Raw genomic sequence first — 14,947 nt, 5'->3', positions numbered from 1 at the left:
GGTGTATATAGGTAATATCCGAAATAGAATCGCACTAAAACCCTTTACGATGCCAGGCGATAACGTTAATTAAATCTAACCGTTGACTAAACCGCCTCTTCGAATACCTGTCAAACCGCGATACGTATACACACCCACTCGAAAATGGATCGGGCAATTAATATTGTAATACTCCAGGCTTCCTTTAAGTATGGTTAAATGAGGCGCGCTCTCTGTTACATACCGAGGATTATACTGCCTGCTCGTAGAAGCTGGCCTATCGGATATACGTAGAGCCGACGCGAGATACCATTTCACACCAGTGTCATAGGTGCGCGGACGGTAATCCCCTTATTAATATTAATGCCCAGAGAATTGATAATTAAAAGTCTGAAGCGCGAGATCGTGGCGAGAGGGAATGGAGTGGATGTCAGCCAGCGTCGGTTCCCCGTTAACGGTGCAAAAGGACAGTACCTAACTAGATATAAGTATAGAAACGCTCCTCCGAGTTCACGAGCAAAGATTTATCTGGAACCGGAGCACCGGTTGAACTACGTCGACCTAACGACCCCAGGGGCTTAACCTTTTACCTGAAGCGTGGAACGTTCAATTTCAGCTCACCAGCGGTATAACGGTGCGGTGTTCGCTTGTGTATCGAGTTACGCGGCCCTTTGTACGTCACCCCTTTGAATGGGAGAAAGAATGGCCGAGCGACGAGCGAGGCGGGAATGGAAGCCAACCTACAACGAGCGAAGAGAAGAGAATAGGAGAAAACGAAACGTAACCCTATCAGATTCTTTATTAGGACGTTTACTGCGGGTTGAAACTCTTTCTACGATTGTCCACGGTTACCGATGCATATCGTACTTGACAAAGCCAAGAATCGTGTGTCGCCTGGCGCAAGCTGCGCTCTATGGTCTCATCTACTGCGTCTTCTTCATCCTCTCCGCATATGCATCATTCGAACAGATTTATCCCCCAGATATACCGACGAGTATAGCTTCATGTCGGTTGTTACCTGAAACGCGAAACCTCGTAACTCTTTCCGAGTCCCCGACACATGGGGCTATTGATTTCAACCTAAAATATGAAGACACTGCACCGACACTCTTATCAGATCCGCCCCGCTCCCATTCGAAGCGATTGCCTTTTCCACATTCATCTTCTTCCTCCTCATCCTCCCATTTCATCCTCTTATTTTCACCGTCTAAATCGAATTATCCAACCCCGCTGCTGCTATAGTTTCTTCGCCGGTGTCACGGTACGCTGATGCTATTAAAAATTACTATCGGCTACCGGCTATATCCGTTTATTGGATACTCGTAACGATCAGCAGCTCTCGGCGAAGTGACTGCACCGTTTCTTTCCACCTTCGATTCACCCGGCATCATCCTCTAATTACCGTGATTACTTGCCCCATCTAACGAGGTTCCGGTCCGCACCCAGGAGACATCCACCCCAGCCGAGGTAACAACACCTTCGCTGCTCTACTGCACACTACCCTATTCTAGTCCACTAGCCAAGTCTATCTTTCGAGGCAGAAAACCTTGTCGAAAGAGACAATAAATTCGCTTTCGAGTCTTCCTCAACCACTTATTGAATTGGAATATGGCACGACTCCTCGAGTATATGTTCGTATTACGTTGTACACAGCGACCTGTTTTCGATCTTCGTACATCACGTCTGGTTTTATCCGTCGTCAGTTACGTGACAATTGGATCACACGGTTTGGTATCTGCAACAGCGAGATTGATCCAATCATCCACTCAGACTGCACTCAGCGCTGTGTATCGGTCCAACAGAACCCAACGCGAGCGTTCTAACAGCAATTACCTTTTTACTACAGCACATAGGGATCGGTCAATTTGCATTAGGTTACCATCGTGGTCACGTGTGCGTGTCGAAGGCAAATAGCGTGTATCAAAAGACAGGGAGCTGGGTAGGCTCTGCTTATCGGGGTCCGGTACCATCCTGCGGGACCAGCCTCGTGAAACGGCACCGCGAATGCCTACCACCATCAGGGTGAGCGTCACCTGCAGAGGTAGGGAGGGAGAGACGTACAGAGAGCAGCTTCGTGGTAGCGTGAACCTCCGATCTGGTATCCCGTAATTATACCACCAGGGCAACCTAATTTGCCTTATTGATCGGGAAGCGTAACCTAATTCCAACTAACTGATTTACCGTTGCAAATGGATTAACCCAGCTTGGCAAGTGAACGCACATAAACTATCCGCGGAACCGACACGCTGGTCGACACTGCCAGAGCACAAACTGACCCTGGACTCGGCGCCGATGCTGAATCCGGCATATCTTCTCCTTGAACAACGAGCCACCAGTCATTGAACCCGAGCTATAAATTTCAACCGTACGTATATTCCCATCCACTGATTGTCCGCCACGGTGAGCTCTAGGTGGAGATGATTGAAATTTTCTCGAATAGATCGCCTTCATCACTGCGTAGTTGAAATTTGTTGAATATTCTCATCCCGATTTCCTTCGGTGACAGCTTCTGCGCTCGAGCTCTCCTCTCCGGCTCTCAGGGTGACTGTGATTGATTACTTAAGCTCGTTTCGAGCTGGGTTTTCCGAGAAACTGGGAAATGTAGGGCGTGGTGGTGTTGTGACGTTGTATCGGTAGCGGTGCACGTGGCGATGACGGCGAGACATTGTCAGTATTCGAATTCTCAACCGCCTTTTCCCATGTTCTCATATCCATTTCCTGATGCGTACATATAACTGCCGTTCGCTCTCTGACCATCAGAGTCCAAATACCATGGACACACTGCAGCCATACTTTGTTGCCCAGTAAATGCGGTCTATTGTCAAAAGCGGAAATTTACAGTTCCAATGTTCACTCTACCAGTGGCCAGAGATACGCTCTTCAAAAGTTCAAGCGTAAAAAGTGATGCGATACGAGTTGTAACAGTAGCTCAACAATTAGTCGTAAGTTTAATTGGAGTCTTCGCGATATTCGAGATCGTTTTTACCAACTGCGCATTTCCACTTACCGCCTATGAGATTCGAAAGTCCAACGACCCGGGACAATCCACGAGTAGCTATAAGGACATTAGCCACGTAGGAAGAGCGTGAGGAGTTTGGTGCCAAAAACCATTCTGGGCTCATTTGCTGGGCAAACTATACGGTGAAATGTCGGCTCCACGGCGTTAAATACTGTTCGCTGTCGCTGACATTCACTTTCCTTCATTCACATACGTCGCTTCCCTCAATCTTTCTCTCCGCTAGATCCGGTCTGCACGGTTAGCAAAGATGTATCGTACGTATACAGTGAAGCGAATTCAACGGAGGAAGAGGATGGACCACAGGGTGTGAGACGAGGGTTGCGGAGTATATGATATTTCACGAATCCAGTCACGTGCCTGTTATATCTATAAATCCGTTGGAATTTGGCCACGGTCCAAATCTTAAACACCCCATTATTCGCTCGTTAAGTTTTTTACTATAGCTATGTATACAGGCGACCTGGAATCCCTCTCGATACCTTTGCCAAATTAGTTTTCCGCAGGGAACTCGGAGTGTACCATAAACGTAGCCCCCATTCAACTCGGCGACAGTGGTGATGGAAAAATATTATTTATTTAATACAGGATCTTTCTTGGCTCGCAGTTTTTTCCTGAAAGAGCGAGAAATAGGCGAAAACCCAACTTGGCGAAAAACCACCCTTTTGGAATTCCTTTTTTTTTTTTTCCTTTCCCCCCGCTCCAACTTCGTGCTCGCTTAATCATACTTCCATCCCCCACCTTGACATTTCGTAACTCAAATCATATCTCTCCCAGTGCCTACCCAGCCCGGTTTCATCCCGTAAAAAATACCCGACTCCTTCCATCCCATTCTCGCAACTGTCGCCGGATGCATTATATTTCGCTCCAACTGCTGCGACGCGGATATACCTACTAACGTACCGTACTCCGGGAAGATTACGCTCGTCGCATTCGCCCAGGAGATTTGCCTCAACGCCGGGGAAATCTGCATCAGGAGGATGCTGAGGTGGTACTGAAGCCGGGGAGTGGAACGGCGGAGGAGGGACAACGAGGATTGATTGATTTGCGCGAAACCAATACATATAACGCGCGTACTGCACAAGACGACACGGAAACTCTTACGTGCGCCCATTGTGTACACCCACACAATATGTAATAAGAATTTTCATTGTGCCCGAGCCGATGCGATGGAACGACAACCGTTACGCAGACGTCAACCGTACTGCGCCTCGAAAGCGAGTGGAAAACTAACATTGACGTAATTCTATACATTGTCGGCATCCTGGTACCTGGAGTCGGTGGTTCTCCTCACTCTAGAGAACCGGAACAACTGTCAACTGTGTTATATTCTTACGGGATTTTTATCTCGTCGTACGGTGCGATGGTTTGGTATGGAAAGAGAAAGACGAGCGGCTCGACAGCGCAATGTACTAGCTGGTAATGCTATTCATGGGTTCACGTGATTATCGGAAAACTATATTTATCCCTGCATACTGTATTAAATCCGAGTTTCCTCTCCTCTTACGAGCTTCAAAAAAGGTCCTTGCGAATTTTCACTCCTCAGATTCAGTTCTCGAACCCGTATTTTAACGGCCTCTTCGATTAGCCTCTCGCGAAGATCGTAACTGAGGGGGGAACTTATCCTCTTACCGATCAACCTCCAGTCCGGAATTTCCACACGAGCATAAATTCATACCGTAACATTTGGTTCTTCCAAAAAGAAGTCGCTCACGCCAACCGAACGAAACGATCACCATCGACTCCAGTAACCGCATCACCCATCTAATTTATTCTTCTCCTTTTTACTTCCAGGCTCCCTCCACCCCAGCAGCAGGTCACCGTGGGCTCCCTCGGAGGCGGCGGTTCCGCTGGAAACGGTGGCGCTCCGGGACAACCTTTGGCGATGCCGGTATTCCCGCTTCGCGCTGGTCCAGCTCCGCATTACTCGCCATATTCCCCGTCACGTTTCCACATTGACAAGAGATGCCAGCACCGATGCTCCTGGAAGTGTTTCTCGATCGCGTTAATACTCCTGGCTGTCGCCCTGACAGCGATGCTCGCCTACTTTGCGGGTAAGTTTCGAGTTCGTTATTTGGTTCTCGTGAAAATAGTCGACTCCCCGTTTCATCTCCTAATCGTTCGAAGGCTTTCCTGCAAGAAATGATAAGTAGTAGCGAGCTCTAATTTCCACCCTCTCTTCTTTAGAGCGTCTTATTTCTTTTGCCCCAAAACCCTTCCTTCCTTCCTTCCTTCCTTCCGCCACAAAGTAGGTCTCGACCTTTTATATTATGGCTGGCGGGGTCTGGTCCTTGGGGCCTATAACTCAGCCGGCGAGAAAAGCTGTGGTAATACACGGCTAATGGCTCATACGCGCCGAGTGGTGGGCTTTATTCGGTTAAGGCGCACCACGGGGTTGGCCTTCTCATCCGGGGGTTGTGGAAAGTCAAGAGGATGGATGGCTGGAAGTGGCAAACAGCAACAGCAGCAGCAGCACGTGTGCCTGACTCCCAAGCGATGTGGCGAACGGCGGTTTCTCTGACCGCTCGTACATATACACCGCGTGAATCTAGAAATCAATACCGCGGATGATCTTGTATCGATAAGGGGACTGATTGATAGTTCCTCTTTGACCAAGTGACGAACGAAGAATCGGCTCCAAGGTTAAAGGAGAAATAGGGGCCGATGCCGAATGATCGAAGAATCGGAGGATTTTCCGGGAAAAGAATGGCTCAGAGGGATTGCGGCTGAATTTTCGTCCCGCCAACTCTCGATCCGCAGTGACGATCATTAGGGATCTCCCGAGGACGAGAGAAGGAAACCGAGGAAACGGCGGACGGTATTGATTACACGACTTGACTCGAACGAGGTTCCTTGCCCGAAATCGCTTTTCCTCAACTTTTTATCATTTTCATCCTACATTCGGGCTGGTGTAACGAATCTACACCCAAGTTGATGAATGCGATTTACTTCAAAATTTCTATTACCTATTTTCCGGTGCAGTGTAGCTTACGTAGGTTATACAATATACATTTTTTATCAATTTCTCGCCGAGTTCTAAATCTTCTGTAGCGGTTAGCTAGCCAAACTTTCTTAGTTCTAACTTCGGAGAATGAAAACTCTGCCCCAGTTTTAGCGATGATTAAAAAAGTGTTAAAGTTAAACGAAACAGCCTTCTATTATTGTTCTTTCTCATATTTCCTCGTACAGTGCTCAAATCCACGTATGTACACCTCCGTTATCTTGGGAACGGAAACCGCGAACAAAAACACAATATCAGTATAGTATAAAACAGAGTAAAATCGATCAAACGATGAAGGGACATAATAAATACAATTTCTTTTCTCGACAGAAAAAGAGTGGAAGAAAAATAAGAAGTAAAACCAGGTCACGGAGTAGCCGGCTATTTCCGGTGTAAAAGACTAGTCCGCGCTCGTTTTCTTCGACGAAATCCGATTACACATACCTACCCCTACAGCAGTCTGCTCTTCCGTATACTATCGATTTACTCGGGAGCCGGGGGCGGTGAAAGAATCGCCGTTCCGGCAATAGTCGGTTAAATTGTCTTGAAACGAGGATTACGTTGCCTGAGAGACAGCTAGACTCGAGTCAAACCCTTGCCAACCAACTCAGGAGTTTGCGACGCAGAATGTATACCTATAGAAGTCCAGAGTTTCGGTGAAGAGATTCCATTGAAACTGGGCCAAAGGTAGTTGCGATTATCAAGAGCATGTAATATCAGTCCGCCAAGCGACATTATTATACGTTGTGCGGAATATGAAAGAAGATCCAACAACAACAACGATTTTTCATGAAAAATTTTAACGAATATTTCCTTCGTCCGACGTCCAGATTACGGTGCAGGGTGTGATTCAACCTCCGCAAAGTGGAGAGACGGAGGGTCGAGGGTTTAACGTACCTACGGACAGCGGGCCTGTCGATGATCCGGACCCTTCACCGCCGCTCCGGATACGCGTCTGCACATCTGTTGTTTCCGCATTCCGCTAAATCACTAGCGGTGCAGGAAGGAGGGAAAATCCAATCTGCCTACCGCGACGAGACTCGCTTCTCTAAACAAGTCCGGCTCGATCTCTGAGAGTGGAGAAGCAGAGGTGCTCTCCATTGCAAAATCCCGAAACTACGGGGCAACGAGTATAGAGTAGATGCGTACGACGGAACGACCGCTGCGTTTCCCGCGCGGACAGATTACCTCGGCTCACAGAATTCGGTTCTCCGCGAAGCGTTCGCATTAGCCGGTGCGAAATTGAAAGTGGAACAAAGCCCGCTCTCCAAGCGCGAATCAAGGACCGTGTACAGAGATGTGCACGGGTTTCACGGAAAGGCAAAATCGCGTAAGGACTTCACCGAGCTTCGCTCCTCGACCCGCACCTCCTGCGGTATTTTTCCACGTTTTTTAATTAATCAAATTTTTTTTTCTCCCCTCTTGTCTTTCATTCGGCCAAATAAATACGCTCATCGTCATGCGGGTGAAAAATGAGAATTTAACTCGAGATTATACCGTAGAACCTTCCTCATATAGAGCTATCCTCGATGAGCTGTGACCCGGGCGAGATGTCGACATGAAATGCGAAAAAATCGGGGGAAGGGGGGGGGGGGGGGGGGGGGGGGATGGGACGAGTGGATGAGTGAGGGAAAAGTGGGCGGGAAAAGAAAGGCAAAAAAAAGAAGAAAATAAACTTCCCTCTTCCCTCTTAAGCGATGAATAATCCCCGCGGTAGGAACTCACCCCGGAAAATGAGCTCCTCCATTGATATCCGGGAAAATAATTGAAAAAGTTCAACAGCCAGATACGTCTCGTATCCTGGTCGCGCTAAAAGACATGTCCTTGCATCGCGTAATGCCTGTTTTCGATTGGAATTTCAGGCGATTAGAAAACTGACCTCTAACATATTACACAAGGATCATTCGTTTGACCATCTACCTAGAGCCACGAACGAAGAGAATGGCAGCTTCCAGATGTCTCCTCCTCTTCTTCCATCGTCAGTGTCCGTCATTCAAGATTCGATAGGCATAAGCGAGCGTTTTGCCCGTTATAGATAGCTAAAGCGTTTCAAATTTCCGGCACTTGGATGTAAACTTGACCTGTCCCCGTCCATATATATGTATATATATATTGGGTTTGGGACGACCTAATACGCGATACGTGGGTTGAAACCTAACCAGCCAACTTCCCGCGTAGAATCAACCGCACCGGGATGACCACAACCGCGAATCGACGAGAAATAAGGTCGTTCGCAGTTCGGTGCAACTCAATTTCGTCCATCCGCCGATATACCTCCGCGTCCTATGTGGGTATATCCGCGTAAATACACACGGTACATGTAACCCTTAGAGATATATATCAAGAGGAGAGATATAAAAGTCTTCTCTACGGTGAAATAGCCCCTGCCAAGCTCTGGGCCAAATCACCATCGCCTGGCGTGTATGGGTAAAATACGTGCATGTATAGAAACTTGTACCATGCAACGTAGCACATACAAGATTATATAGTACGTACCTGTATAGGTGTGTACCATAAACCTCACCGATACGTAGACAGGATTATAAATCCGGATGTGGGATTACAGCGACTCTGAAGAACCTAGTAGTAGCCATGAAAATCCACCTTCTAATAAACGGGGAGAAAATTGGAGTAAGAAACCGTGCAAAGGGATACGGGACTGGAAGGAACAAGGAGTTGGAATATCGCAGGAGAACAACGTAAGCTGTAAATACGAAGCCGGTAATTTGAAGCCGTTACGCCTTGGAAGGTAACCTCTTGAATTAATGTCGACTGAAATTGCGATGGTACCGCAAACGCAATTGTACAAACCCCCGCCCAGCCGGCAGCCTGCCCTCGCCAATCCACACCACGGCGAATAATAATTACAGTTAACAGCGAAAGATTACCTCAACACCGCAGATGCGACTAATTGTTCGTGAAAATTAAAAATTTTCTCATTATTAAAGGCAGGCACGATTACGACGGCGACGGCGACGGCGACGGCGACGACGATCAACGAGCTTCTTTGCGAATCGCCATTGTATTTCAGGGGTAAACAAAAAGGAATAAGGATAGAAAGAAGAAAAAATTCCTCTCCTCGACTACACGCTTTTCCGCCCACCTTTTATCTCCGCTGCAGAAAGCCCGAACTAATTAGTATCCCCATCGAGGAGATGTACGAGTAACTAAAATCTGACGGCGAAGAACGCGAAGTATGTACCGCCGGTCATTCCCGTACTCCTGATCCTTCAGGATCCGTGTGTACGACCGGTACTCCAACGGCTTCCGAGAGAGAGAGAGAGAGAGAGAGTGAGAGAGGGCTAATAACCCATGGTTACCGGAAAGCCCTATTGGCCTTCGAAATTAGCGATGATCCGTCAAGAACTCTCCTCTTTCGCCCCCGTTCCACGGTTCATCGGGTAGAGGGAAGGTAGCAGGGGATGCCGATGCCGTGCCGGAAAACTCGTCAATGTTTCCTGGAGGAATACTCCCGACCTAGCAACGAGGAACACACCAACGCAACGAAGCTCCGGCCCGGAGAGCCGACCGACTGCCATCGATCAGTTGCCAGGCTAATCTCTTCACCCCTCCAAAGTCATTCAACACTTTTATCTTGCCTTCATTTGTCTCCAAGTTTTCCCTTTACCTCCCTCGTCAGACTTTTACGCAGTGACGAGTGCACACCTGTCCCGTCGGAACTACTTAGCCATCGCTATCGGCATGAAAAATCTGAATACCTGACCTCACGCATTACAGCTCTCGGTGGTAAAGATTGATAGTCGGAATACTGGGAAAAATAATTTTGATTCTTCGCCACGTCTGATTAATTAATACCGGTCTGTTGCTGAGCCAGTCATTTATTTGGTAATGAGTCGAAAGCTTGCGAGGCTTTTTACTTTACCGTAGACGCCAACTTACAATATTCGTCTCACGATCAGTCAGTCTTGTGAGAAACTTTTTCTTCGACCGATCTCGACATGCACGTTTTTCTCTGTTCCAGCTGTCAGCTCAATGCGACCGATGGACAGCACCAACTGTATCCTCGTGCAAGACGTAAAAGCTGTTACCCACGAGAACGCGCACATGCACGATCCGATATCGACGCCAATTCCCACAGAAGGTAAGAGCTTAGCTGCAGTATCAAGTGTTCCTACACTCGTAGATGTAATAGAATAAGCAAACTACCACGACCAGCTGAAACTGAACGTCGAGTAAACCGTATAAGAGTTCGATTGCGATCCTCGTTGGTGTTCTAAAAAAAAAAGGATAAATTGCACTTTGGCGAATAGCGGTCTCAGGTCAATTTTGAACACCGCAATATTGTCACCCGGTCAATCTGATCCCTGCAGAATCTCTACCGACGAGCACAGCGGAGCACTCCAGTGCCGCGGACAACATCGGCGACCAGCAAAGCGACCCGCAGATCCAGCAGTCCGCCCAATGGCCAGCCGTCCTCGAGCTGCGTGCCTATAACGTGGCTCATTCTGCCGTCATACCGCCATATCACTTCTGGAACTCGGAGTTCCGAAACAAACAGCCAGCCTTTATTCGTCTAAACTTTACGTTACCCTGGGGTGCGAACTTCGCTGTCTACGGTCGGCGTAACGTCGCGCCCAGTGTAACGCAGTACGACTTTGCCGAGTTCGTGAAGGGCGGCCGGGTCGACCATCGACTGAAACGAGAAATCGTCCCGGCGGACGCCGTGAGCTTTATGAAATCGGAAGAGGGCGTTTCGGGTGACCCTTACCAGGCCGAACAGCCATCAGCGACTCGGAACGTCCTGGCAAAGCGATCGCTGGTCGAACCGATGCTGGTAAACGTGACCCTCCTTCAGTTCCTGGACACCGGTCGCTGGTTCCTCTCCGTCTACAACGACGAGCTTCAGCCGCATAAGGTCAGCCTGGTCGTCACCGAGGCCGAGGACATGTCGACCACTTGTCCGAACGACTGTTCAGGTCGGGGTTCCTGCTACCTCGGTAAATGCGACTGCATCGATGGCTATCAGGTTAGTGACGCCTGACCTTTGGCTACCGGACTTCCGTCAACTTCTCTCCCTGTCTCTCGACTGTCTCTCTGTACTCTTCGATCTTTCCGATCCTCTCCTCGCAGGGTGCCGACTGCAGCAAAAGCGTATGTCCGGTCCTCTGCTCGGCCCACGGTCAGTACGGGGGTGGAGTGTGTCACTGCGAAGATGGATGGAAGGGTGCCGAGTGCGACGTGCCTCTGGGCGATTGCCAGGTCCCGGACTGCAACCAGCATGGACAGTGCGTGCGAGGGTCGTGCGTCTGCAGCGCCGGATGGAAGGGAATCTTTTGCAACGAGCGTGAGTAGCTTTGCAACGAGTCCAAGACCCCTCGTAGTTCCTAGCCATGATTGACATTCGGAAACCGAACCCCTGACAACTTCTTTGACGTTATTCAAATGTCGCACGCGCGGGATAAAACGTTGCAAACTTGATATCCGAATACCGGACGCTCTTTGCTTAACTGGACACGAATTTTCTCCGCGGTGTATAAATAGGCATATATGGTAAATAGGTACGTACGTGGATAACAATCGTGCGTGAAACTTTATAGAGAATCGCGGCACGGCATTGTTCTCGCGGCCTTAGCATCTGTCCGATATAATAAATAAGGAGGTAAATTATGGTGTTACCGAGCTACCAGGTAATGCATAATAAGACGTGTGAAACTACGAGGTCCATTGTCTCGTCGCGATAGTCGTAGAATTTTGGTGGTTGGTGCAGGCAATAGCAGGGGTTAAAGGCGTATTCCGTAGCCTCAAGTTTAGAACAATAATTTCACAGTCGTTGTTGTGGTTCTATAGTGTATAATACCACATGCATAGTTCTGCTTTCGGCGAACACACTGCATCCTGTAGTGCATCGAGCTTTCCTTGCAGCCGACCACGGGTAGTACACTTTTCTTGTCGTAAGACCCAGGACAGCCAACTTTGGCCGCAAGTGTAATATGCTAATATGCACGTATATCAAAAAGCGAGGTGGGTTGCAAAGAGGCGACAAATTGCCTTCTACGTACGATACCTGTACACTCTTTTCGCATAAAATAAAAAGCAAGATGAAGAGAAGAGAGAGAGAAAGTTAACAAAAAAGAATAAAACCCGTAAAATCGAACCCAGTATACATAGCGTGAATATTTTATTACTTTTTTGCAATTCATTTTCATGTACCTGGAACTATAGCTTACAGATCGTTGGAAATCGACCTTTCGTAGTCGTTGGTTTGTCGTCATTTTTCCGCCATGGTAATAGCGCGAGTAAAGCTATAGACGACCGGGCAGGGAAAAGCAGGCAGTCTGCAACCTTTATACCGGGATTATAAAAGTTGGTCCTAAAACCAAACGACGTCTAAAAAATATGACACCGCTCCCCTTTCCCTTATAAAAAGACAGGGGAAAGGTAGTTTCACGTCGCGAGGTTGTCGACGGCACACACGTGCAAACCTCGCCCCGGTATTATCCCGGTAGGTATATCATACAGCGAAGGGCTGCAGTGTCAACTTCAAGCGTCGTTTTTATCCCGTATATTAACGACGCGACGCCCGCGGATCCGAGAGCGCGGAGCGTGCGGGTTACATGTAAAAAAGTTAATATAAAATAAATAAAACAGTGGAAATTAGACGAAGAAAAATCCGCATAGATGGATGTATTCGTGTGTATATAAGTAGATTCGACGATAATATCGCATCGCGAGGTAATTACCGCAGCAATTTAATCGCCGGCGTAGCTTAAAGATCGCAGATATACCTTAATGGGGGTGGTTAAATGAGTGAGGTGACGTCGTCGAGTCATGGAACACAGTTTCGACTCGGAGGTTCTTGCCTCCATCTGCAAGCTTTCTATTCCTGAGCCCCGAGTGAGTGTATTATTTATTCATATTTGTCACAGCACCATTAATTCACCGTAGCAGGCGGCTGCCCGACCGACTCCGAGTCGCGGGAGATTCCAAGATATTTGTAATATACGAGCTGTATTCACGGAACGAGACACGGCCAAGCCTGTTTGGCTACCTATAATTAATCCGCGCAATGCATTTCACTACGAAGAAACGGGCCGCTGGGTGGGTGGAAAATTTGCATCCTCGGCAAGCCGCGCTTAAGATCAACCGCTGAACGCGTCCTCCGCTATGCAATATGCATTTGTATGATCGGGTCAGTTTCGTTCACCTTGTGCATGGTAAATATCCGCGGAGTAAACCGCGGCGGGATTTCAAAAATCCCGCCACACCGAACGTAATATTTTTTTATTAGCCAATTCAGCCGCGGGACATATAACCGGGAATATTGGAATGATGGAGGAAATAATGTCGTATAGAAACGGTTGACCGCTCGGCCATCGGCCGTATCGTATAACGGATAAACAGTCCGATGGGTGTGTCGAGGCATCGTCGTATTATAGCGGAAAACTGCCGTAGCGAGGTTTAATAATTCCGTATCGTTATATATATATATGTATATGTATATGCATTGTGCAGCAAACCTCGATAAGACGCATTATAGTTTCGAGGAAGTGAGGATAGAAGAAAATAATCGCGAAACACATTTCTTGCAATTTCGTGAATGGAAGACCAGCTTATTATATGCATTATATACGCGTGGCATGCGAGCGCAATTACTCTGACTTTGCGGTGCTGCAGGAGCGAGGAATAAATAGAAAGGAAAATTATAAAGAGCTTTGCCGTAATTTTATTTCCATACAACGGCGCTAAAACTTCTCGTCGCGGTCGTCGTTCTGCGCCGAGTAGTTCAGGTACAAAGACTCCGAGCACTTGGGATGGCGCCCCACTTGACTTTCCATCTTCTCCCCGAATCTGGATACATACTGTACGTAGAATGAAAATGCTGTGATGAAACATTTTCTAGGAGGAAAAAAAAATTATTCAATATCGCGTAAAAATTTATCCCTCACGTTGAATTTTCGGTAATGACAATATACCCTGTCGAAGCGAAACGTTTTTTTTTTTTATTTTTCTCGATAAATTCAACTCCGTAGTTTCGAGAATAGGTACCTAAATCTTGAATCTATGACCCGATATCCTGGCTGCTTCACAGTCCTGTATAAAATGGATCGTGAATCCGATTCGCGCAAGTAACCAGCCTCAATTAGCTACGTAGCGAAGATACGGAATACCTTGAGCCACTTCGAACCGCGATCGAGTCACGTAGAGAAGAAGAATCTCAGTGAACTCGAACGATTAAAACAACCGAACTCAATTAACCCCGCGTACCTACTCGAAACGCTGTAATAATCCAGAGCTAACTTTAATTCTACCAAAGTGCAGCAAACTTGAGCGCAGCCCCTCACGATCGAAAAGAAATCACTTAAAATTAGCCACAGAGCCACGTGTCCCCGTAATTTCCCATATCCCACACGCCAAGATGGTGCAAATGTGCCTGAACCCAGTGATCGTTTCGCAGCCGATTGTCCAGACCCGAGTTGCAACGGTCACGGGACCTGCGTCTCCGGCAAGTGTTACTGCAAGGCCGGATGGCAGGGAGAACGCTGCAACCAGGTCGATCAGCAGGTGTATCAGTGTCTTCCCGGGTGCTCGGACCACGGAACTTACGATTTGGAGGCAGCATCCTGCATCTGCGAGGAACACTGGACCGGTGTTGATTGTTCGCAGCCAAGCTGCGGCCTCGACTGCGGTCTTCACGGATCGTGCGAACAGGGACATTGCAAGTAGGTTCGACATAGTTATACATAAATTGAGACCGTAAGGCCATGCGACGGTTGTGAGACGATCAAACACGCCTGCTTTGACTTTGACAAAGGTGTCACGACGACTGGACCGGCTCCAGGTGCGATCAGAAGCCGTGCGATGTTCGCTGCGCCGATCAGGGTCAGTGCAAAAATGGAACGTGCGTCTGCAGCCAGGGATGGAACGGTCGACATTGCACGTTGCGTAAGTCTCTACCGAAGTGAAATAATACCCCTCTGATTTTGCGATAT

At 48.0% G+C, this 14,947-nt stretch overlaps 1 protein-coding gene across 8 annotated transcripts in view; it reads left to right on the top strand.

Annotated features, from left to right (window-relative positions):
• Positions 1–14,947, top strand: part of LOC124306788 (teneurin-a) — a 489,347-nt gene that overhangs the window by 456,758 nt on the left and 17,642 nt on the right. For all 8 annotated transcript variants that reach the window (XM_046767795.1, XM_046767801.1, XM_046767797.1 and 5 more), the window contains 6 exons: positions 4,790–5,049; positions 9,979–10,098; positions 10,328–10,983; positions 11,088–11,301; positions 14,413–14,677; positions 14,770–14,900. In XM_046767795.1, coding sequence (XP_046623751.1) covers positions 4,790–5,049; positions 9,979–10,098; positions 10,328–10,983; positions 11,088–11,301; positions 14,413–14,677; positions 14,770–14,900 — 1,646 coding nt within the window. The remainder of the gene's footprint in view (positions 1–4,789; positions 5,050–9,978; positions 10,099–10,327; positions 10,984–11,087; positions 11,302–14,412; positions 14,678–14,769; positions 14,901–14,947) is intronic.

This window comes from Neodiprion virginianus, chromosome 6, assembly GCF_021901495.1.
Source record: "Neodiprion virginianus isolate iyNeoVirg1 chromosome 6, iyNeoVirg1.1, whole genome shotgun sequence".
Classification (NCBI taxonomy): Eukaryota; Metazoa; Arthropoda; class Insecta; order Hymenoptera; family Diprionidae; genus Neodiprion; species Neodiprion virginianus.
Note: the sequence above shows the minus strand (reverse complement) of the source record. Positions and strands in the feature narration are given on the sequence as shown.